This window comes from Poecile atricapillus, chromosome 3, assembly GCF_030490865.1.
Source record: "Poecile atricapillus isolate bPoeAtr1 chromosome 3, bPoeAtr1.hap1, whole genome shotgun sequence".
NCBI classification, from domain to species: Eukaryota; Metazoa; Chordata; class Aves; order Passeriformes; family Paridae; genus Poecile; species Poecile atricapillus.
The window spans coordinates 106,330,346-106,353,207 of record NC_081251.1 but is presented as its reverse complement, the minus strand read 5'-3'; the positions used below and the strand labels follow the sequence as shown (position 1 = coordinate 106,353,207).

General features: G+C 46.7%; 1 protein-coding gene across 10 annotated transcripts in view; it reads right to left on the bottom strand.

The window, feature by feature from the left end:
- The window catches only part of CHGB (chromogranin B), a 57,430-nt gene that overhangs the window by 3,420 nt on the left and 31,148 nt on the right, over positions 1-22,862 (bottom strand). For 6 of the 10 annotated variants that reach the window (XM_058834167.1, XM_058834168.1, XM_058834171.1 and 3 more), the window contains 2 exons: positions 1,826-1,869; positions 515-608 (listed from right to left, as the gene is read on the bottom strand). In XM_058834167.1, the coding sequence (XP_058690150.1) occupies positions 515-608; positions 1,826-1,869 (138 nt within the window). Of the gene's footprint in view, positions 1-514; positions 609-1,825; positions 1,870-5,462; positions 5,561-6,732; positions 7,183-11,640; positions 11,742-13,298; positions 15,929-22,862 lie in introns of those variants that run through there. The other 4 variants (XM_058834177.1, XM_058834174.1, XM_058834176.1 and 1 more) reach the window with 4 other exon arrangements.

Below are 22,862 nucleotides of genomic sequence, written 5' to 3'. Positions count from 1 at the left end.
GCATTTTTGGTATTCAATCAAGCTAGCTCTCATTCCCATTAAAAATCAGTGGGATCTGGGGTTGTGTTCAGTTCTTTGAATGTCAGACCTGGCCCATCACAGATGATTATTCACAATAAAAATACAACCATCTATTCCAAGCTACCCAAGAACACCAGGGATTTTTTATCAAATTTTAAGAGCTTTTTTTTTAATTGACTGAAAAAATACCAAAGAAATCTGATGATTTGCAATAGTTATGCTTCATCTTCTCAGGTTACCTAAAGAGTTTGTCAAGTCCTCTCAGACCCTCCAGGTGGTTCAAGGAGAGGGCCACAAGTGTCGGCCAAGAATCCCTGACAATTTCCAGGTCAGGCTGTTTATTCCCTCAGCAAGACAGACTGAACAGAAGGAAACCAGAATTCTGGCACTGAAATCACACAGGCTGAAGTAACAGTTCACCAGCTCCAACAGCAGAGAGAAAATGAGAGATGCACCAAATTCCTCTCCTAAGTTCAGATCACGTTGTACTTACTCTTCTTCAGGATTTCTTTGCATTCAGGATTAATGGGGGGTGCATTGGGCTTAGACAGAGCGTTGGACAGGACCTCCACTATGCACCGGGTTACCTGCAAGGGACAAAACAGGAGAGAAAATCCTCATGGCAAAAATGGAAACTTTACTTCTGACCCAGCTGGTGGAAAAGCCTGCTTGAGATTAGAATTCAGGCTACTGTTAATGAGTTTTGAGTAATCCTGTGCATCTGGGCTTTGCCCATCACTCCTGTACCAGTAGGAAGAGAACAGACAGGCCTTTTTATCTCCCCTTTTGTTTGCAGAGGTAAGGGGCTTCTTTTGCACTTTTTAAAATATAAAATACCCTACTCAGTACAAAGGAGAGTCAAACAACACGTGGTAACACACCCTATAAAATAAACAGACACAACACACATTCAAAGTATGAGGATTATCCCGTAGGATCTGTCCAAATGAGGATCCTGCAAAGGCACTTTGGACTGCCAATACACTAAAACACCTCTATGTCCTCTGTAAGGGATACAATCCACACCTTTACATGTGTGTGGGCTCTAAGTCCTGCCTGGTTTTTAGCAGTGAACATCCAACTGGATTGCCTGGAAGCAGAGAAAATGGATTGATTTAGGAAAGCCACACAATGTGCTCTAATTCTAAGAACTACCAAAGTATCTCCTCTGTATGAAATTATTTTCAAGAGCTGAAGTTGTTGGTGAGAGCAAGTGCTCCTGTTTGCTGGGGATACAAGAGCTGACAATCTGTGGGGATGACTGGGAGGAGACAATGAAACATTTATAGAGCCATTTGCCTTTAACTACTTTTGGTTATTACCAGGTGTTTGCTGATCTAAATGATCACAGAACAACCAGTGCAGGGGGTCTGGTGTCAGGGTAAAGGGTCTGGGGGCAACTGCTGGCATTTATTTAATCACACAGGGTAAGATCTCTTTCCAAAGCAGGAGAGGAAGGACTAATCAGAAAGTCTGTTACACAGTTGATAACTGAAGGTATTTCGCCTTTCCCTGAAGTTCTCAGTACAAGAACACGTACTGAGCACAATTTCTGATCACTTTTCAAGCAGCTGTACAATGCAGAGCTTGTGCACTGACACTGACACAAGAGGCAGCTCCCATTTCCACCGAGGTGCAGGCAGGCATCTCCTGACGGCTAAAGGCACCCCGAGTTCCATGTCAGCCATCAGCTTTTAAAAATGTACCCTCAGGAAAAAACATGAAGCACTGTCCTGAGAGTTTAAAGAAATGGAGAACATGTCACTGGTATTTTCTGAGGTTGGTTTGACAAGCAGCTACTCACCATTTCCTCGGTATGGTCTTTTTCCACTGGAGCTGCACTGGCACCTGAAAGAAAAACCAATTATTAGAAGATTCATTAATACAAGCATCACTGACAGGAGTCCTCAGTCAAATAGGGCTGATGAGACAGCTTGAGTTTTGGGTTGGCAGTCAACTAAACCAGGCACATTCCACATTAAATCTTTCCTTATTTGGATGGAAAAGCCATGTAAAATTGAGGCACAGCACAAGAGAGGAGGCATGGTAACACTTGTACCGCTAAAATAATATACACCAAGAATAACCCCACCCACAAAAACTGCAACACCAAAGAAAGCCATGCTGAAATTTCAAAGTGGAACTTCAAATCAGGTCCTTATGTAGCTGCACCTGCTTGATGGTAAAAATAAAATCAAACCCAACAAGCGAGGCCTGTTTGCACCCCCAGAATCTTTCAGCTTATGAAGAAGTTCTAGGTGCACCCCCTGCCAACAGCAGACCATTCTTCAAGACTCTAAAGCAGCTACTGTCCCAGTCCTGCTGGAGAAATACTGTCTCACTTGGAGGTGGCTCCTGGAATGATGGAGAGAGCCAGAAGGGACAGGAAAATTTCCATTCACTGAGTGGTCCATTATCATTGCAAGAAATAAACAAAACCCCCTCAAATCTCAGTGGAAAACTACTCTGGCAGGAAGCAGTACAACCCATCCCTCTCTCTCTCTCTGCCCTGAGGACACGTGGGATAGCTCACACTCCTTACACCAGTTCTACTGTACTTGGGCCAAGGAATTTGCTTTAGGAAAGAAGCCACTGCCAATAAAACCTCCGTGCTGCCTTATTTTGCCATCACTGCTGCAACATCTCCAGCTGGTTAATGAGCTTGGCTGCTGTGTGTTATTAATAAACTGTGTCAATTCCCATCCACCTGGAGATTTCCAGGAGTGAGGTTCAGCACCGCTGGCAGCCACACAGGAGCGTGAGGAAGCACTCCTGGGCCTGTTGAATCCTGGCTCTGCAAGCCTCCCACACTGTGCAGAACCACAGCACACAAACACACAGCTTGGGGTGCAGCTCTGAAGTCCTTACAAGGGTCAGGAGAGTCCTAAACACAACCATGGCCTCAGTCTGGCTGGGTCAGTGAGAGACCTCCTGAAACAGATGAACACGTAGCACAGCATGTAGATAAAGGAGGTCAGTTTTACCTCTCAGCATCAGGAGAATGAACACCACCCCAAGGAAGACAGGAGCATGTAGCCTTACACTATTTAAAGCAGCACAACCTTTATTCTCTGTGCTGGCAGAGGAAGCAGACGTCCCCTGGAGCACTGACTCAGAGTATAATAGCTGAGCATCATACAATAATGACTCCTGATATTTCTGTGCTCTCCCCCAAACACATATGTGAGGATGTGCTTCTCCAGCCTCCACCCCTTCCCTGCGTATACCAGTGCCATCAGAGAAGGGAACCCACACAAGGAGAGCACAGAAGGGATTCCCCTAAAATAGCACTGCATCCCTCCCCCAGCATTCCCCCGGAGTGCCAGGTGGTGTGTGAGGGGAGATGGTGCCGCACAGAGCCAACCCTCTCCCCCTCTCTGGCGCTCAGCGCTGCCTGAGGCAGGCTCCGAGCTCCCTGACTGACCCAGTGAGCAAACAACGACCACACTGCTGCAGCCCACCCTGCTGGTGCACGGAGGAGCAGGATGGACGTACATGGGGGCAGCAGACAAAGCCCCTTCTGCTAAAAAAAGTGCTGTTCTTAAAGAAGACATTCTCTCAATCCCACAGGTGTTGGGGATGCTGCTCTTCCAGCAGGAGCTGCTCCCAGTCTCCACTCACATGCAAGCACAGGTATGAGCCCCTGCACTGCCTCCTCTTGGGAAGGCTCCTCTGCTCCTCCAGCCCCCGAGAACACCTGGGCAAACATCTGATTTTGTCCTTTTAGTGACGCAGCCACAGCACATCACCTGTGAGTGACACCCAGGGGATGTGATAAAGCACAGAGCAGACAAACTCCTGGACATCTTTTCCTACTTCAGGGGGTGCCCTGAGTGCTGTCAGTGGCACAAGAAGACAAAGTCAGGTTGTACCCACTGCCTTTGCTGTGTCATTCAAAAGCTCACAAGAGCTTGGTTCACAGTGGAAGCCAGCATGGACAGAGAGGGAGCATCATAACAACATCAGGAGAACCAAATGGTATTGGACATATGTCATATTAACCTGCCTGGAGAAACAGAATGAGCCTCCAATCCATGCCAGAGCCTGAAATAACACACTGAGGCAGCTGCTCTGCCAGGAAGGCAGTGGGGAGCCAGCAATGCCCCACTTTTCCCAGGTGCTGGCAGTGCCAGCCCACGCCAGCCAGAGAGAGCTCCCTTGGGGCCACCTGAAGGTGCTGGCCAGCAGGGCTGCCTCCCTCTGCACTGTCACCTGTCACAAGCCATCACCCTGACAGGGACAGCAGGGTCAGGCAGCAGGGTACCCACCCATGGGCTTGCAGGAACACAGCAGATGGGACCACTGCAGGGTCCCAGAGCAGAGCACAGCCAGAGCACGTGCCAGTATGGGAACCTTGCACCTGAACACACAGCAGGAGACAAACCACAGCCCCACCGAGTAAAGCTAAGCCCTGGCTCTGCTTTACCCTCCTGAACCAAGTCTGCCCAGGCAGTTACGATCAGACTCTTTGATTTTGCCTAAGTGCTGAGAGTTGATGGATACCATGAAAAATGATAAATGCAGGACAAATTCACAGGGTTTTTGCTTGCATCTCCAAGATTAGAACAGATCTTCGGGTGGGTCCCTGATGAAATCTCCACATGGCTTTGTTTCATCAGTGCAGATGACTCAGTGCAGTGTCATTCCTCATCAAAATGTCACAGTGTCTTCCTAGGCAGGATCACTGAAATTTAGGCATATTGATTCGCAGGACTACCAGAAAGTTCTTGAAGTTAATGTTTAACCAATTCAACATTTGAAAGCACTACAGCCACAAAGGATGTAAAGAAGTACCTGATCTGTTTGATGGCATAAACAGGAAGAAATATTTGGTAATGAACCCCCATAGAATCTATGGTGTAAGTGTGCTGGGGTCTGTCCTCCTGTATTCCACCCTCCCTCTTTGATTTCAATAAAGGCACTTGAAGGCAGTCAACTTCCTCGCACTCTTTGTTGGAGTCAGAAGTGTGAAGACTTCTAACAGACCTAAAGCCAAAATACTCAACCCAGAACGACACCGATTCTTTCAAGCAATGATGTAAGTACGCATAAAACACTCCAGAGCCAAGCCACCACCTCATTCTATTGTGTTTAAGGTTCATTTCACGGCGGGGTTTTAGCATTAAATGCCGCGTGCAAACAAAAAAATAAAAAAATCCTATCAGTTAAACCTGCAGAGCCGCTACTTTGCCATCACCTCCCGCCGGCAAAAACCCAGCAGCACCCCTGGAACGAAACGGCACCGAGAAGTCTTTGTGCAAAGATGCTGCACTGGGATAGAAATAAAGGCGGAGCAGGCGGGGAGCTCTCGCCCAGCGCCATCCCCACCGCCCCTTCCCTGCGGGTCCCCGGAGCCCCTCCATCCCTCCCCCGCTCCCTCCGGGGCTGTTCCCCGGCCGCTCCCCGCCTTTCCCCGCGGGATGCGCCCCTGCCCCGCTCACCTGCCAGGGCGGCGGCCGCCAGGAGGGCGAGCAGCGCCCGCGGCCCCATGCTCGGCTCTGCCGGGCTGGGCTGCGCTGGGCTGGGCTGCGCTCGGCGGCTCCGGCGCGGTTTAAAAGGGGATGGGGGCGGAGGAGACGGGCGGGGGGCCCCGCCGGGAGCTGCGTCACTGCGAGCCCCCGGGGGCGGTACCGGCACCGCCGCCACCCCCGTCCTGTCCTCCCCGCTCGGCCCCGGCCGCCCCCTCCCCTCCCCTCCCGGGCAGCGCAACTTTCTCACACGCTGGGCAAGCCGAGCTCCATTTCCCTTCCTTGGCAGCTACCGCAGCCGCCCTTCCTGCCCTCCCCAATACTTCCAAGACCCCCGTGCATCCCGCCCCCCGCCCCGCAGGAAAGGGGGAAAGCGGGGCTTCCCTGCCTCTTTCTCCAGCTCAGAGGATGCGGGATCATCCTTAGGTCTTTCCCACCGTCAGAGGATGCCGAGCCTCTGCCTAAGGGAGGAGGTGCGGTGACCCATCCCTCTTAAACAGCTTCCAGAAGAAATCGCCGCGCTTCCACGGTCTTTTCCCATCGAAGCCTCTTCAGGTGCTGCCGCAGCCTTTTCTTCCTGCAAGGTTTTTGTCCCTTCCCCTCCCCTCATTGCTCCCTCCTCTCACAGCCTCCCCCTATCCAGTACACCCAGACCCAGAGGACGGCTGGGAAGTAATCCCAGTATTTCTGTCACCTGGGGAGGGAATGAGATGCAGTATTCCCCAGGAGTTCTACCGGGGAAATCACTGCTCTCAGCATCCATCTCCACAGGCAAACCTCTCATTTACTCTGATGATGCTCTGGGGAGCCAGGGGAAGCGTACAGAGATCAAGTTTTACATTGTTTCCTTTAACAGCCCCCGCCGTCCCAATTAGCTCTTAGTGGAATAAAAAGCTTAAATGACAAGTTAAAACGAGGTCTCCATAGAGGAAGCCTGAATGTTCCACCCGGTTCCCTTCAGGGCCAGGCAAAGACTAGAACTCCTTTTGGTTTTCATTAACCCTCAGAGGGCCATCTCGTGTATTTTCAGTTTTCTCTTTTGTTTGTCTTCAGAGCCAAGCAGATGGCTCTCTAATTGCCAGCGTTCCTGGAGGACAATGGATCTACACATCAAGTTGGCAGTTCCCTCTGTTATCATTCTGTGTGCCATTCTATTGTCCATTAACAATGGCAGGCTGCTACAACCACACAGCCTTTAAAGACAGAAAACAGGACACAAGCACAGCGCTCAGATCAAACTCACCAGCAGCTTCATCGGTGTATAATGGAAGCATAAAGGAATTCCAGCTCCATTTGAAGCCTGTTCCAGGAGACAGCCAGGAGGAGACACCAGGAGGCAAAGCCAGACACCTCGTTCACCTTGCATTCAGTTTACAATTTCTGCAAAATAACAGAACTCAGTCACCTGGCCACCGTGGAAGGCAAACCATCTGTATCACCTCCCGACCTCCCCTCCTGCATGCTGCTCCTGTACTGCCCCATCTCCACAGGCAGACGCTTCTTTGGAAATGTCCAGCCTTGGCTTTGGGAAGTCAAGAGCCTGTTTCAAAAGGCTTGTTGAATTTCCCTGGCTCCAAGGCCCCCACATCCTCTCCTGTCTGAGGATTCAGCCTGGCCTCAACCTCTTCAGCTGCTCATGAGAAAGAATTTTAAGTGAACCATTTGCCTTTTATGTGTTCTCTGCTTCTGCAGGCACATAAATAGCATGTTTTGCCATTAGTTACCTCAGGGTCTCCGTGGGAACACCCGTACAGCTTCAGATTCGATCAGGTTCAGGGTTACAAAGATTTCCAAGTGTTGCAGGAGGTCCCTGACAGGAGTCAGGCAGAACTGGCTGGAGTGTATCCAACTCTGTCTTCAGGGTAGGACTCCAAAACAGGATCCCACAGACTTTTTTTGCCAGCCTGAGCATCCAAGCATCTTCCCACAGTTAATTAAGTCAGGCTCTATTTTCAAAGCAGCGTCACTTCACATGGACTTTTACAGTCAGGTATCAAGTGGGGTGAGTTTCTCTGCGGATCAGGAGAGAGCTGTGACTGCACTAAATCAGGATTACTGCAGGCAAAGGCACATTTCATTTGATCAGCTGTGAAAGGCACACCCCAACCTCCTTTCTCAGATGTGTCAGTACTCTGATTGCAGTGACATCCACGCCTCACAATGTTGTGGCAATCTATTGCTCTATGAATAAACAGTATTTATCCTGTGGGGTTCTCTCAAATACAAACGCTTTTAAAAATTACACATTTGGCTGATGCTAGAAGCTGGAACTTCAAAGAATGACAAGCAAATTTCTGTGCCTGAGCTCCTTCTAAATTGAGAAGAAACTGCATGAGGAGTATGAGGATTGCTTTTCTAATTAGCTGTGCTAGTGGGGACCATCTTTATTCTTGGATGCCAATTAGTTTTCATGGCATTAAAATACTGCAGCCCATTTCATGAACAAACTCATCTCTTTCATTCAGCTAAGAGGATGGGTCTGGAGACAGACAATTGCACCTAAAGGCCACCATCTATCCAGTTTCACTAACAGAACCAAAATCCTTTCAGAAACCCCAGTGCTCACTGCAATGTAAGGGATGATGGAGCTGCACAGCTGATACATTTTTGGGTCACTCTTCCACAAAAGTGAAACATGACTGTCACCACCTGTGGCCTTAGCACATGGTACCAATGGCCAGCAAACAGAGCTGCAGCTGAGAGACCCTGTGTGCTACACAGGGGTGATTTCTGTAGCATGGGTAAATACGTATTTATTTTTTTCCCCTGTATTTATATAGCAGGTCACACTGTGGGGTTTTGTTCATGCCACATGCTCTTAGGCAGTGCAGAAGCAGCTGCTAGAAACTGACTTCTAGTCCTTAGTGTCAAAAGATTTTCTTCATAAAAAAATCAGAAGAATTTACAGGATATTTTTGCTTGCAAACCTTAAAAGTTCAGTCCAACTCTTCTTGAATTGTTTTCCTTAGTCTTCTTAAAAAAAAAAAAAAAAGCAAATTTTCTTCACTTGTAACCTTCTCTTCCATGCAGGATCCTTCTAGCTCCTGTTCTTCAGTGATGTATCTATGCCACAGCAAAGAGGCCAAATGTTATACAGCTAAACTGAAAAGAGGTTTAAAACAAGCCTACAAGGCATGTCATAACTGTTAAATTATATGAAAAATGCATGCACAGACCCTGCTGTGGTCTTCTGGAAAAAGCCCTCTGCTACCTGATATAAATCCTCAGAGCATCTGGATACACTCACAGGCCACAGAACAAAAGAAATCACCGAACCCAAAACGAAGCCAAACCCAAAAGAGAGGTGAGAGAGGGAAGACCAGGTATAAACACAACCATTTCTCCAACATCCCAGGTTTTCCACAGAACGCTTTCCCATAGGCTGCTTACACATATCTCCCTCCCTAGTCATCCTTCCCTCAGTTTGTTCACACAGATGGCAGAAAACTTGATAATGCTCTCATTAAAAAATAAGTTTAAAATAATAAACAAACAAACAAACAAATGGCATACTTTGGGGCCTAGGGGACAAAGGACAATTTTTCCATACTGCAGTCAGCATCAAATGCCACTTCCTAGGTCCTTTCCCAGTAGCAACTCACTGGCATTGCTTGCTCCAGGCAGTAAATGCAACTTAGCTCCTGCAATTCCACAGGTAAATGTCTCCATGGGAAAGATAACACTGATGGGAAACAACAGACACATCCCCTCCTATAAGAGAAAGTTGGAATTTGCCTAATAATGTGGGCACTACTGGGATTTTTAGTCATAAGACTTGATTGTTTCTGTGCTGCCTCTTCTCACCTGATTGTCTGTCAGAAAATGATCTGCTAGATTCCAAATCAAAACTGATCACTCCAGATGAATTGCTCATCAAGCTAAAATGCAGCTTTTGGATCTTGAGCAGGGGCACAAGAAGCCCTGACCTGATTACTCATGGCTTTACAAATCTGGCTATGACTAAACCTTCTCTCAGCCTCAGCTGTCACCAAATTGCCTTGCTGACAACAGAAGTAACCTCCACAGCTCCGGGTGCCTCCTCCTCTACAAGGGGGGAAGTAAGAGCACGCCAACACCCTCCTGACCAGACCAGGGGTCCTGGACAATGAACAGTGCCCAAAAGCTGCCAACACATCTGTCTGGGTTGGCTTTTGGAGGATTAGCATCACTGCAGGACTGGAGTTCCCAGGCAGTTGATGCCCAGAGAGCAGCTGGAGGTTACTGGAGCATCTCACCCTGCACACCCAGGCTGAGCTGCACACCCAAGTGCTGCCCCAAAGTAAAGCCTTTCATGAAACAACCCCTGCCCAAAGCCCCCTGCCCTTTTTTTACTCACACTGGTTCATTAACCTCCTTGGTGAACTTTGGGGCCTCTGTAGTAGAACATAAGACAGGATAGAAATTTCTTTCAGCAAGCGAAATGTGGACTTAAGCCCTTGTATTTTGAGTGCTGCTTGTCATTAAGCAAAAACGACTTTAATAGTTGCCTTTGCACTGCAAATAATTACATTTAGGCCATTAAATTGCCCCATTCAGTGTTTCTGCCTGCTTTTTGTCAACTGTGTATATTCCATTTAATATTTAAAGACTGGGGCACTATTCTGACTTATTTAGTAATTAATTTCTTTAAATATTTATAGCACTTTGACTCTCAGCAAGGGTTCTGTTTGGTAAGAACAATACTCTTCTGTGGTTGATAGTGTCATGGAAATTTCAGAGGCAAATTTCCATTTTGTAACAAAAAAAAATATAGATTTCTGCAACAGATTGTAATGATTTCAGAATAAAGTTTTTATTACTGAACAATGTATGTACTGAAAAAAAAAATCCAATTATGCCCTTGCACATAATTGCAGACTGAAAACAGTGTTGAGGGATCTATTTTATGACAGCACTATTCACACAGCAACAGGAATCGCCCAAGAAATTTTCCATCACCTTTTTTTGAATCGCCACTGGCACGGAGAACAAAACCCAACTGCAAAAACAGCCTAGGAAAGAGAGAGCAAAACCTACAAAATGCAGGAGGATATTTTGCTAGCACCTCTGTCCCTTGAAATATCCTTTTTCCTTTTGCAAATCCCAATTTTAAGACTTTTAGGCCCTTTGTGTGAAATGCTGTGTGCTTATCAAAAAAACTTAAAAGGCTTAAGCTTAAAGCCTTGGGAAATGAAAATACCAGACAGATGCTCCATCTGTGTAAATTTGTCTAGTAACCCTGATGGTGGGAAGGTGATCCAAACAGGAAAAGCAGGAAAAGAGACCTTGGAGGAGACTCTGCTGCCCTGGATATGAGAAAGAGCAAGCCATAGAGGGTGGCTGTGCCAGCACTCAGGTGAGGCACACTGAGCCTGCAGGTTGTCATGCCCTGGCTTTGGGAAAAATCAGCTGCAGAAGCACCCCGTGGGAATGGGAACAGGAGGAAGTGGCACAGGAACCAGCCTGGTGCTTGTCCAGCACACCATTGCATTTTCAGCCTAATTCACTGCTGCCTTTGGAAAGACTCCCCCAGCCCCTAAAATAGCAGTCTGTCTCCTCATCCCAGAAGAATTTTTTTTTCCCTAGTAATTCACGTGCAACCAGTCTATTCTTGAACACCAGACAGGCAGCATTAACACTCCCAGAGACAGAACCCAGCCACGGGACTTGTGTGCACGCACACGTTCATCCCGTGGTGCTTGACTTGGCTCAGGGACCAGTCAGACCTGGGGAAGATGCAAAAACAAGGATCAAAACCAAGCTGGCCTCACACAACACGTGCTGAGTCGCATCTTAAAACAGGGGGCTTGGACCACACATGCAAAATCTCTTTTGTTGTTTGAACCTCTAATTGGGTTTTGAGGGGAATTACATGGGTGTAAACGTGCTGCCCTTTCACTCTTCCTCTGAAGCTCCCAGATACCCAAACCAAGCTGCTGCCAGCTTAGAAAAAACTAATTGGTGGAAGTCATGCTGAAAATGTGTTGCAGGGCATAGCATCCCCACCTCAGTATCCTTAATTACAGAATCATCCTGCTTCTCTGGCCGGGAGGTGCTGATTTTAGCACCCATTTAGCACCGTTCCTGGCTCATCTCTCACAGCAATGCAGATAACACTGGAAAGTGATACCTGCCCTAAGGCTGATTGACATTTCCCATTAGGAGAACCTACCTTCCAATGCAAGTGAAAGTTTGTTTGGCTTGAATTGATGGTGAGATTTTCTGTGACAGCGGTTCTTTCATTACAAGACTTTCCCTCCCAAGTCCCAACACCTGCAAATAAACAAGCCATTGCAAAGGCAATTTAAAAAAAGGTTTGACCTTTCAGCCACAAATTTTCTGGCTTTGGTTAGCTACTGCTTTAATCACATCTTATTATTTCATGCTCTGTGTGCTACGTGCCAGATTTTACTTTTAAGGAAGATATGCTGGCATATGTTGTTGCCTAATTGATGTGTGTGGGAAAATAGTCATTAGGGAAAGCCTACAGAACAGGGTATTTTTAAAATGAACTTCTGTGTTGTGGGAAAACATATGCCCCACACAAAATCACCAATGCTCAGTAGTGAAATAGCCACACTTACACAGGATGTATACTGCCTGCCGTATATCCAGTTTTAACAACTGTATGTCCTGATATATCCAGGCACAACAAAGCACCTTAAACTCCTGGGGAAAAAATCCCCTGCTGGTGTAAGCAGTCCTGCCTCCATTCCCGTCACTGAGGTGTGCTCAGGGGCTGCCTCAGCACCTGTGGCAGGAGCTCAGCTCTCTCGCTGCCTTTGGGCTCCAGGACTGGGTAGGTCGCTGGCATGAATCAGCACCTCCCACCAGCAGCCGTGTGGGAGGGAAAATAAAAATGCTGTCAGAGTAAGCAGCAGAGAGGCCATTGATACCAAATGTCCTGGAGCAGCTCCCAGCCAAGGGAACGACTTAACAGCAGCAGGATTCGGCAAGGATGACAAAAGAGCTTGGATCAGGCATTTGTGAAAGGGAATAGAGGCAGCACTCTCAGCCTGCCAGAGCTGGTGCTGGGCTGAGCCCTGAGGCCGCTCCAGGGGCTGGTGTGCAAGGGCAGGGGCTCAGTGCCTGCAGCAGCACAGTCACCCTGCTGGGATGCTGCTCCAGCTCAGGTGCAAAACACCCACCCAAAGCACACTCACCTCTAACAGACCCTGGCTGGCATTTGGGTCTGGGCTGTGCAGGAGGGAAACCCCTGGGCCATGTCAAATCCTCACCATGCCCTGTGTTCCTCCTACTTGGCAAGGAGGGATCAATTCTGGCCTTGCTTGTTTTACCCTATGGGACTGATTCACCATCTTTTACTTCACTTACACACTTTGCTTGAGGATTTTGTGGGATCTTGTATACCCAGAGCCCTGAGAGGTGGTGTAGGTTTTCAGGTGCTGTCCTAAGTCAGGCTTAGAGAGCTGCTCCTTGGCTGTGAGCCTTGAACAAACAGAAGGGAAAAACCTCCTTGGATTTGTTCTGCAGTGTAAGCCCCCAAATGCCTTTGCTAAAGCAGCCTCCACACAGAGGGGGATGAAGAGAGGTGTCAGCAGCTGGCTTTGCCAGCAGAGATGAGAACCACCAGTGCTGGGGAGGCCAACAAGTTGGGGAGACAGGGTGAGCTGAAACCACAGAAGTGTCAAAACTAAGTCAAGTGCAAGCCAGGGAGAGAGGAAAGCACTTCACCTCTCAGGAAAAAACTCAGTTTCTCAGATTATTGCCCTCAGACAGGCTGGGGGAAAACGGACAGAACATGGGACATTTCTGTGAGGGCTTCATACCACACTTGGTACTTGTTATGCAAAAAGACTGTCTTTTTACCTTGAGGAAGCCATGGACAGTCATATCCATGATCCACTGGAAATAAGCAGCGCACAGAAGAACTAACTGCTGCACTCCTGATTGTGAGGGGTGCAAACTTCTCAAAAGATTGCATCTTTCAGCAGCACAGAGATTACCATGTCCTCTGCAAGATGCCAGCCAAGATTTGTAGATATGAGTCATAATCCAAATTTTTTCAGCTGCATCCAGTCTGTTCTGCCTACGTTGAACAGTTTCATGCTCTCCTCTGCCAGTATCTCTCTTCATGCTCTTTCAGCAGTCACCTTTTCTCTATTTTGTCATTCCAAGCTTCTTTTCTCTTCCATCAAAACCCAGTAGAGATGTCTCAAACATCATCAGCAGCAGGTCTCTCCTGAAGAGCAGGAACTTCCTATTTTTCTGCAAGCTTTCTTTGTGGAAATTACATGTCTTTGGCTTTTTTTAAATTAATTTTTTTTTTAAAGTCTGAATAGGAGACCAGCCAGTTTTAGAGCTAACCCAAAGCACTGCCCTATTCATCAACAAACCAAACACGGCAACTAAAGGGATTCAGATGCCGACCTTTGATTTCTCCATCTCTCTTCATGGGAGTTTATTTCCCTTAAAATGGCAGTTAAGAGGTTTTGCACAGCAACTACTTTAACTGTGTGGAACAGCATAAACACTGCCAAAAATTAAAAGCAACAACACCTGATTCATACCGAAGACCCTCCTTCTTCCATGTACATCCTTAGCAATATCTCCCTACATCTGTCAACACCAAAGCCCTTGTGGCTGTGACAGATGCATGGGGGTTAAGCAGTGAGAGCTGGCAGAGGGGCCAGGGATGTTACTGTAATTACTGACAGCACACTCAGGAGCACATTTGCTTTTTCCAGCTGTGTCTGTGGCTAAACTAGCTGATATTACCATTCTCTATAGTTTTTGCCAGCAGGATGCTTTCATCTGGATTTTGATACACAAGCACCTGTGGGTTTGTTTGCTACTACAGAAATGATGCTGCATCCTCAATTCTTCTTTTTCATTACTCATTAACTTGAGTAATGCTGGGGGAGCAGCTGAAGGTCTGCTCCAATATTCTGTGTGCCCTCCAGCACATGTACAACACCTCTGCCATAAAAGCAAGCAAGCAACACACTGAGCAGGACCACCACAAAGCCAAATGTATTGGTTACATGATGACTCAGGAAACTAAACCCAGGCACTTCTAATATAAATCTATGTGCAAAGAGAGATTACATCAAGTCCTAAGACTTTGGCCATAACTTGCAGCCAGCTGGGCTGCCTCCTGCTCTGACTGAAGGCAGCAGCCAAATTTCCATTGCCTTTGCTGGAAACACCTGCAGAGCACAGGTGGCTGTGCCAATTTGCCAGGGGCAGCATGGCAGGAATGGCAGCCCCGTGTGGGACTGCAGCAGGCAATGTGACATGCAGGAACACAAACACCCACTCTGAGATCTGGACAGTGTGGACAGGGAGTGGGTGAGAGATCTCAGCAGCTGGACTGGATATCAAATACCAAAACTGGTGTGAGCACTGTGGCTGTACTGGGGTAACCACACTGATGTTGACCTTTGAGACCCCAACCATCCTTTCTTTCTTTTTCCTTTGCCCATCTGCTGTCATCTTAAACACATCCCTTCCTCTGGCACTCTGTGCTTCCCTGCTCACACCCACGCTGGAGAATGGCCTCCCCAGTTAGCAAACAACATCACTACAGCAAACTGCTGTAAAACAGTGGAAAGGCCAGTGGGTGGAAAACGCACAAAGACATTTATCTGCCTGGCAGAGGCAGTAAAGAAACAAAGAAGCCACCGAGCCAGGAGGCTTCTGAGAGAGAAACCTTAAGTGGCTGTGTGTGGGTTCATTGCTCTGTTGCTGACTGACATCAGCCTCTTTGGGCTCAGAGAGATCCGCTTCATTTTAAAGGGAACATTCCCCCAGGGATCTCATTAGCACCATCATGAAAGTCAGAAAGGAACTGAAGGTTGTTGGGGGGTGTGATGGTGGGGAGGTAAACAGGACAGAAGCGCTGTCAGAGAACATACTCAGCTGTATTTTCTCTTTTTCATGCACACACACACTTTTTCAGTCAGAAAAATTCGCCTGGCATTGCAATCATGAACTATGGGGTTACATGTCTGTAGGTAAAAACACAGAGCTAAGAGGCACCCTGTGGGGGCAAATGTACAGAACAAGATCTTAACTCTCCCTCTGTAGGGCTGGGGCACACCATGCCAAGGTCATTCAAACAGTCTGTCATAGCCAACAGCACTTGGACAGCCATGCCCACCCAAGGGCTGAATTTGGGCTGGACCACTGTTAACCTAGGGTAAGGATGCAGGCCAGTTTAAAAGCCTGGTGGGTATAAATTATCATGTTTGATGTCCCAGCAGCAAACACTGCATGACCCCTCCCAAATAGTCACCACATCCCAAAGCAGTTACACGGATGCTCCTTATGCAGTGCTGCCCTTCAGAGAGCAAAGTGCAAGGTCTGGTGTGGGTGAGCCCCTCCATGGAGCACCTGGTGCTGAAGGTGGTGCTTGGAGAACAATGTCTTTCTAAGAAAGTCACCTCTTTCTGGAGTGAAAGCAAAGCTTTGATGATAGAAACAAACCAATGTCTTGCTCACTTCTCGTGTGACCCATCAGGGCTATATTCTGCCTGTGTGTGTTTCAAGAGGAACTGCAGGATGTCATCTGAGAGTCCAGGTATACTCCTCCTGTTTTCCAACAGGACTTCTCCTTCAGCTGGCTTTGAAAAGCAAGCAGAAGGGGGATGGTTTGGAAAGATCTTACATCCATCTCTGTTCAAGACCAACTGTGCCATTTGCAGGCAACGTGACACATATTTTGTTCCGTCCTTTTGTTCCAACTCTGAAATCTTCTGTGACAGACACCGTGAGGCAGCCTCATACGTCGGATCCTTTCTCTCTGGCTGTTTTCTGCAATACATTTTGTAGAAGCCATCCAGAGAGTCCCTGATGCTGGGATCTTCTGCACCATCATGTTCATACATCCATGAGAGCACAGCATCATTAGGTTTAGAGGGCTCACACAGCCCTGCTTTTGGGTAACATCTCACGTTTGCCTCCTCAGAGCCTTCAGCAGAACAGCCCACAGAAGCTGCAGATGATGGATTGCTCTCTCCTGCAAGCAGAGGATCAATGAAACTCATTAGTCACCAGGTCATCCCTGTGGCAAAGTCTTTTTCTGTCCCCCTCCCACTGCAGTCTGGCAAACAGGCTCTTTGCATGAGCAAACCAAGTGCTGCTCTCAACACAGCTGGGCTGCCACAGGGCCTTCCTGCACAGACTGGTGTAAAATGGGCTGATTTGGGGACCTCACAGCTGTCCCAGCCTTGACACTGCAATGACTGGACCTACCTGGTGGTACAGATCTCTTGGCTACTCTCAGTCTCAGTTCCAAAGAGGTGGAAATTGGGATCTGCTGCTCCTGGAGATGACAGCTGACCCACAAGGAAGTCTGGTTTGCAGCTGAGACAGTTCTGCATCTGTTTCAGTTTTTTCCCTCGTCCCTGGTCTAATCCTTACTTTTCATAGTTCTCAATTTTACTCCTACAGCACAACATGCAGTCCTGACCTCCAGCTTTCAGCCAGATTCACAGCCTCCACACCAACAAGTTCTGATAACTGCTTGGAGTTTCAGAATGAGGGCTGCAAAGGGGGACTCTGTGCTTCCCCATGAAGTCCCACTTTCGCAGCCCCGCTGCATTTAACACTCTCCCCACACCCTGATGGAATTTCTATGGATAAAATTAATGCAAAGGCCAAGGCCTTGTTCTTGCCAAGCTCTTCTCCTTCCTTGCTGACCCACATCTCTGGATAACTACTTAATACAGAACAATTAATTCATATTAAGATTATTTATTAATAATTAATTAATAACTAATTAATACCGCACAACAGGGACACTTGGCAATGACAAGACCAGGATGATCAGCAAGCTTCTAGGAGGAAGAAGTTCCATAAAGAGACCTTGAATTGGGCTCTGGTATCCAGGTAGTGCCTCTGACTGCAATCTCATCTCCAAGCCCACTGCACCAGACCGTTTGCCAAGCACCTGACTCACCGACAAGGAAATTTTCCAGGGCTCAGCCAGAGGTTGCACAGCCGTCATCTGCAAGTTACATAAGCAGGATGCAGGCAGTCAGAAAATAGCTTGGTCTTTTTCTAATTCTGTGAAATGTGAAGCAGAGTGCAGTCCTTCATTTTGGTAGGAGACCATGTTCAAAGAGAGTCTCAGTGTGGTGGCAGAAGGCTGTTTTTCTCTCCTGGTACACAGAGCCACCCTTCCCTTCCTAAGCAGAGATTCATTAACATGAAATTAAGCTGTCTATGCAGCCACGCTGTATCTCATATCTTTCTTCCTGTCCCTGCTTCCTATCTTTGATCTTTCTCCTCAATTGCACCTCATCTCTGATTATGCAATTTTAAATAGAACTTTCCCTCCCTTTGCAATGTGTCACTTCCAGTGCAGTACAAAGAAAAGCTTGGTGGCCTTCTTTTAACAGTGAGCTACGGCATCAGAACAGCAGATCAGAGAACAGGTCCATTTTCCTCAGTAACCTCTCAGCCTATGCTAAGTTAGAACTGAAGCCTCATGCATCTCTGATAATTCAATCAAATGGCACTTGGGCTCACTCCTGTGGCAATTACAGACCCCTGTGTCGTGCTGGTTTTTTGCTAACTCCTGCTCACAGCCACATTTTGTGACAGAGCAGCAACTGCCTCCAGCTACACACACCAAGCCTGCAGAGCTGGGGAAAAGAAAAATTCTGTTGGTTTCATGTCGTCAGGGGAGACTTCAGCAATGCTGCTTTTGCCCTTCTCCTACCATCTTAGTTTGGATATTAGGAAAGATTTCTTCACTGAAAGGGTTGTCAAGCTCTGGAACAGGCTGCCCAGGGAAGTGGTTGAGTCACCACATCTGGAGGTGTTTGAACAACATGTAGATGTGGCACCTGGAGACACAGTTCAGTGGTGGACCTGGCAGTGTGAGGCTTATGGTTGGGCTCAATGATTTCAAATGTCTTTTCCAACTCCAGAGATTCTACTGCATTTTATTCCAAGGTCAGTATGGCCCATAAAGCCGACATCCTTATGCTGAAGCACACCAAAGACAGACAGTAAGTGCCTCAGGGATATACTCTGGGGTTTGATTAGTCAGAACACATTCCAATATTATTGCGAGAACAGTTTTCTTTCAGTTACTTATTCAGATTTATGCATCTTTATTTCACAACAGTAGGCCCTATCCTCTTTGTGAATTACTTTTCCAGCAAAGCCTTCTTAAGGCAAGATAGCCAACAGGGTTGGATACCCCAGCCCTGGGAATGTTCAAAGCCAGGCTGGATAAGGCCTTGAGCAACCTGATCTAAGGTGAGGTGTCCATGGCAGGACGATTGGGACTATGTGTTTTTTAAGGTCCACTCCAACCCCTTAGCATTCTATGGTTCTATGACATGAAAAGTTGGATGCAGAATTCCCAGAACCAATCTATATCTTGCAAAGTGGTGCCTCTCCTCAGCTTTCCTGACAATTTTCCAATACATTTTCAAACTGTGTGCCAAAATTGATGTTTGAAAATACACCCAAACCTTCTCCTGCCTAAAGGTTATCAGTTAAGGTAGAGATCTTTCCTCGATACCCTCTAAAGATCTGGTACTGCTGTTGAAAGGTGCAAATCTCCTGAATGATTTATAAACCACAGGGAACAAGCACAGTAGCTGGATGCCTGCAGGGTCCAGAAAGAGCTTTTCAGCTGGGGCACACGCAGAGCAGATGTTGTAGGCCAGCAAAGGTGCTGCTAAAGGCAAAGACAGCAGCCAGCTCATCAATCCCTTTGCCTCTCCATGCACCTGCACCCCTCAGAATAGCTGGGATTCTCTCATAACACACAGCAGTGTTGCTTCAAAGCCTAGACCTCTCTGGCCACCTCTCTGCAGCAGGAAAAATGTAGTTTCATAGATGCCTTTGTAAAATCCTTCCATGGCAAGCTTAGCAACACAGCTGTCACACACCCTTGTGTTGGCTTGGCCCAACACCTACAGGAGTCAAAGCAAGGATGAGCAAGGCTGAAAACTCTCACTCTTTGCCTGCAATAGAATTTCATCACCAGAGAATCTGGCTCATGATTTTTAGTTATTTTCACTCATTTATACTACTGAGTATTAAAGAGGGGGGGAAAAAACACCAATAGAAAAGCCCCAAAAAAACTGAAACAGTCATCATTAATGTCTATTTCATTCTCACATGATGGATAATCATGACTAAGAATGTATATTATTTCATCTGTTCCTCCACTCCATGCTAATTGAAGTTCAGCATTTGCAGCTAATTAGTAAAAGAGCTGGGGGCAGATAAAAGGATATTCTTGTGTTTATAAACCTGCTGATGAAAATTTAAAAGCTCCATCTGGTACAAGCACATAACCCTACTGCCTGAAGCACATAACCAAATCCTGCTTTGAACCTGGGCCACTTCCAGTGAGACAACAATGCAGCAATATTATTATTTACACTTACAGAAAATGTAGCTGTTTGAGTTTCTGTATGAGTGTTTTAAGTTTCTGTTCTTTAAGTTCCTGTTCTGTTCAAGCACAGTGAAGTTCTCAGAGATTGTATCATTTCTCTTATCCCACCAGCCTGTCAGTATCTACCTGTGGTGACTGCAATCATCCAGAAGAAAGGGTCTGTGGTTGCCATGAAGTGCTCCAGCAAGTAAACACAGCTGCTGTCCCTGAGAGTTGCTCCAGCCCTCAGCCTGCTCTTAGAAAATTCCTTTTTACCTCTCCATCAGACATGTCCATATGGCATGGGAAAGCTCAAGGAGAGGTGATACTACTTGGACTAGAGCAGAGCTCCCATCTGACACCAAACCTGTGCCAATTCACATGAGTTCAGGGATGTATCCATCTGCACAGCAGGCGAGAACGGCAGCTAAACTCCCTACATGTATTAAACACTTGACACACTTGATGCACAGAAAAGTATATTTTGTTTTTTTTTTTTCTTTCCACCTGGCTGCTTTCCAGTGGGAGTGCATGTATCATCGTGGGAATACAATTCCTCTCTGCTCAGGGAAGAAAGAAGAATTTTTTAGGGAGAATTTGGCAGGAGCTCTTTCTACCCCAATCTCACAAAGCACTTTAGCCTGCCAGAAGTCACACACCTGAGTACTCAGAAATTGCAAATCTAGACATTTGAGGATCAAATTCTATTGCCCTTGCTTGCATTAAGAGCATTTCCTCTGATTACAACAGTTAAAAACTCATGTGTGAGCTGCTGATCACATTCTTTTACATGAGCTGAAACATATTCGCATTGTAGGATTTTTATTACCACATTTAAATTGGAATAGCACCTAAAAGACAAGTATCAAGAAAATAAGTATCAATCTGCTAAATACTGCACAAACACTTATCACATTGAGTAAATGGTAGATCCTAAAGCCTTTGGTGTACAGTATTGAATAACTGTAGAGATTACAATTTCTCTGCCTTGCAGAAAACAGCTGTTGTCTTCTTGGGCAAAGGCAAAATGAAATTTCCAATGACATTATCATTCAAAAAGACTGTTATGAGCAAAGCAAATTTGTTCCTTGTGGGTATGTAAATTGTGAACTGAAAGTGAAAATAAGAATATAATAAGCCTTGCTACTTTGCTGTCTCCCTGGTGCCACCCAAACCAGCTTTCTCCTGTTGTCATCTGCACTGGGCTGCAGCTCACAAGATGGGATCTGTGAGACTCTGCTTTACACATGACATAACCAGCTATACTCTTCATCCCCCAGCCCAGAGGAGTGGCACATGTGGCTATGTCTGACTGCTGAGTGCTGGCCAAGAGCTCTGCTAATGCCCGCTGCTCTGACAGGAGACCTGGAGAAAGTGAGGGTGGGCAAAAGGCAGCAAAAAGGGAGGAATTTGGGGACTGGAGTAGAAAAGGGAGACAGTGGCAGAGGAATAGGACTGGATATGGCCCAGTACTGAGTCAGGCTCTCTGCTTTTTTTCTTCTTTCTGCTGCACATTTGTGGTGTGAAAAGTTGGGGGGGGGGCTTCAATTTGCGTGGAGTAAGACGTAAGCAGTTATTTTAGGGAAGCATAAAAACTCTTCCTTTTCAGTCTAACCCCCTTAGGAATCTGAAATTCAAGAAAAATAAAAAGGCTGGCAAATGGTGAAATGCTCTTGAAATGCAGTATGCAGGCACAGTGCATTCCCCTAGACACTTTTCCAAATGTCACACTGGTATTAAACCCTGCCTTGCTCCAAAAGCTCACATCCAACGCCTCCTGCGCCGAGCTTTTAATACAGCTGGGAAACTCAGCTCAGTGAAAGCTTTCAGAGAACACACTGGTTAAACACACTGGATTTAATAAACCACAGAGAAAGTCAGCTACAATATGAACTACAAATTAACACTCCTTATCTGCTGAAGGCCAAGAGATAAACACCACTGCCACCTCACAGATCTGTTTCTAAGCAACCAGGCCCCACAGGCCAGGGCAACAGGTATGGGCACAAGCAGGAGCACATCATAAACACCATCACTTATAGCTGTGCCACAAGGGCCTGAAGATGATGACACATCCTCAGCCAGGCCCCAGAGCAATGGGCTTTGGATGTAACTGTCTGTGAACAGCTGCTCTAAGTGTAACAGCACACAGGGACTTCTGTCACTGCAAAGATCGCAGGTGTCTTTGAAGGGATGGGCAGCAACATAACACTAGGGTGCCTGAGATTTTATTTTCACAAAGTAACTCCTTCCCTTGGAGCTCATGATCATTCTAAAAATACAAACAGCAAATTTAAGAACTCTTCAAATAGGTATACTTAGAGTAGTTTAATTTACATTCTCGAGCCAGTAAAAAACCCTAAAGCATACTATTTGTCTCAAACACTGCTTAAGATCTCAGGTTAAAGATTCTATTATTCGGGGTAGTCCTTCTTTGAACCATAAATAATAATTTTTAAAAATTTACATAGCTGAAAACATCAACTGTCAATTGAAATTATTATCCAGCAGATGAGGGCATCAAGGGGCTTTATTAAACTGCAATTATCTGCTGCTTTCCTGTTATATACAAAGTCTTGGGAACTCGGTCTGACTCACCATGTCTGCGTAACACTAAAGGCACCAATTTCCCAGAGGAAACTCTGATAAGGCTTCTTGAGCTAATTGCTCAGCTTCTAATTAGGCATTAGGAGAGCACAGGGAAGTGACTGTAAGAACAGCAGCGTGCAAGCTCACATGCAGAAACAATGCTGTGCTGGAGCATCCTGTCCTTACCCACAGCCAAACATCTCAACGGGTTTTTGAGCTCTGACAGACAGGATCCAACACCAGCATCCCCAAGCCAAGCCTCTGCCTTCTCTGTTGGTGAAAACCAGAACTGTCCACCCACGTCAAGTCCCTTATCACCACAACCACTGCTCTGCCCACAGGGAAGACTCACCATTTGAATCAGATTTGACTTTTCTTTTCCTGGGAGCGGGAGGACTTTTTAGTAAAATGATGGATTTTTCCTTCTTTTAATCTGTGAC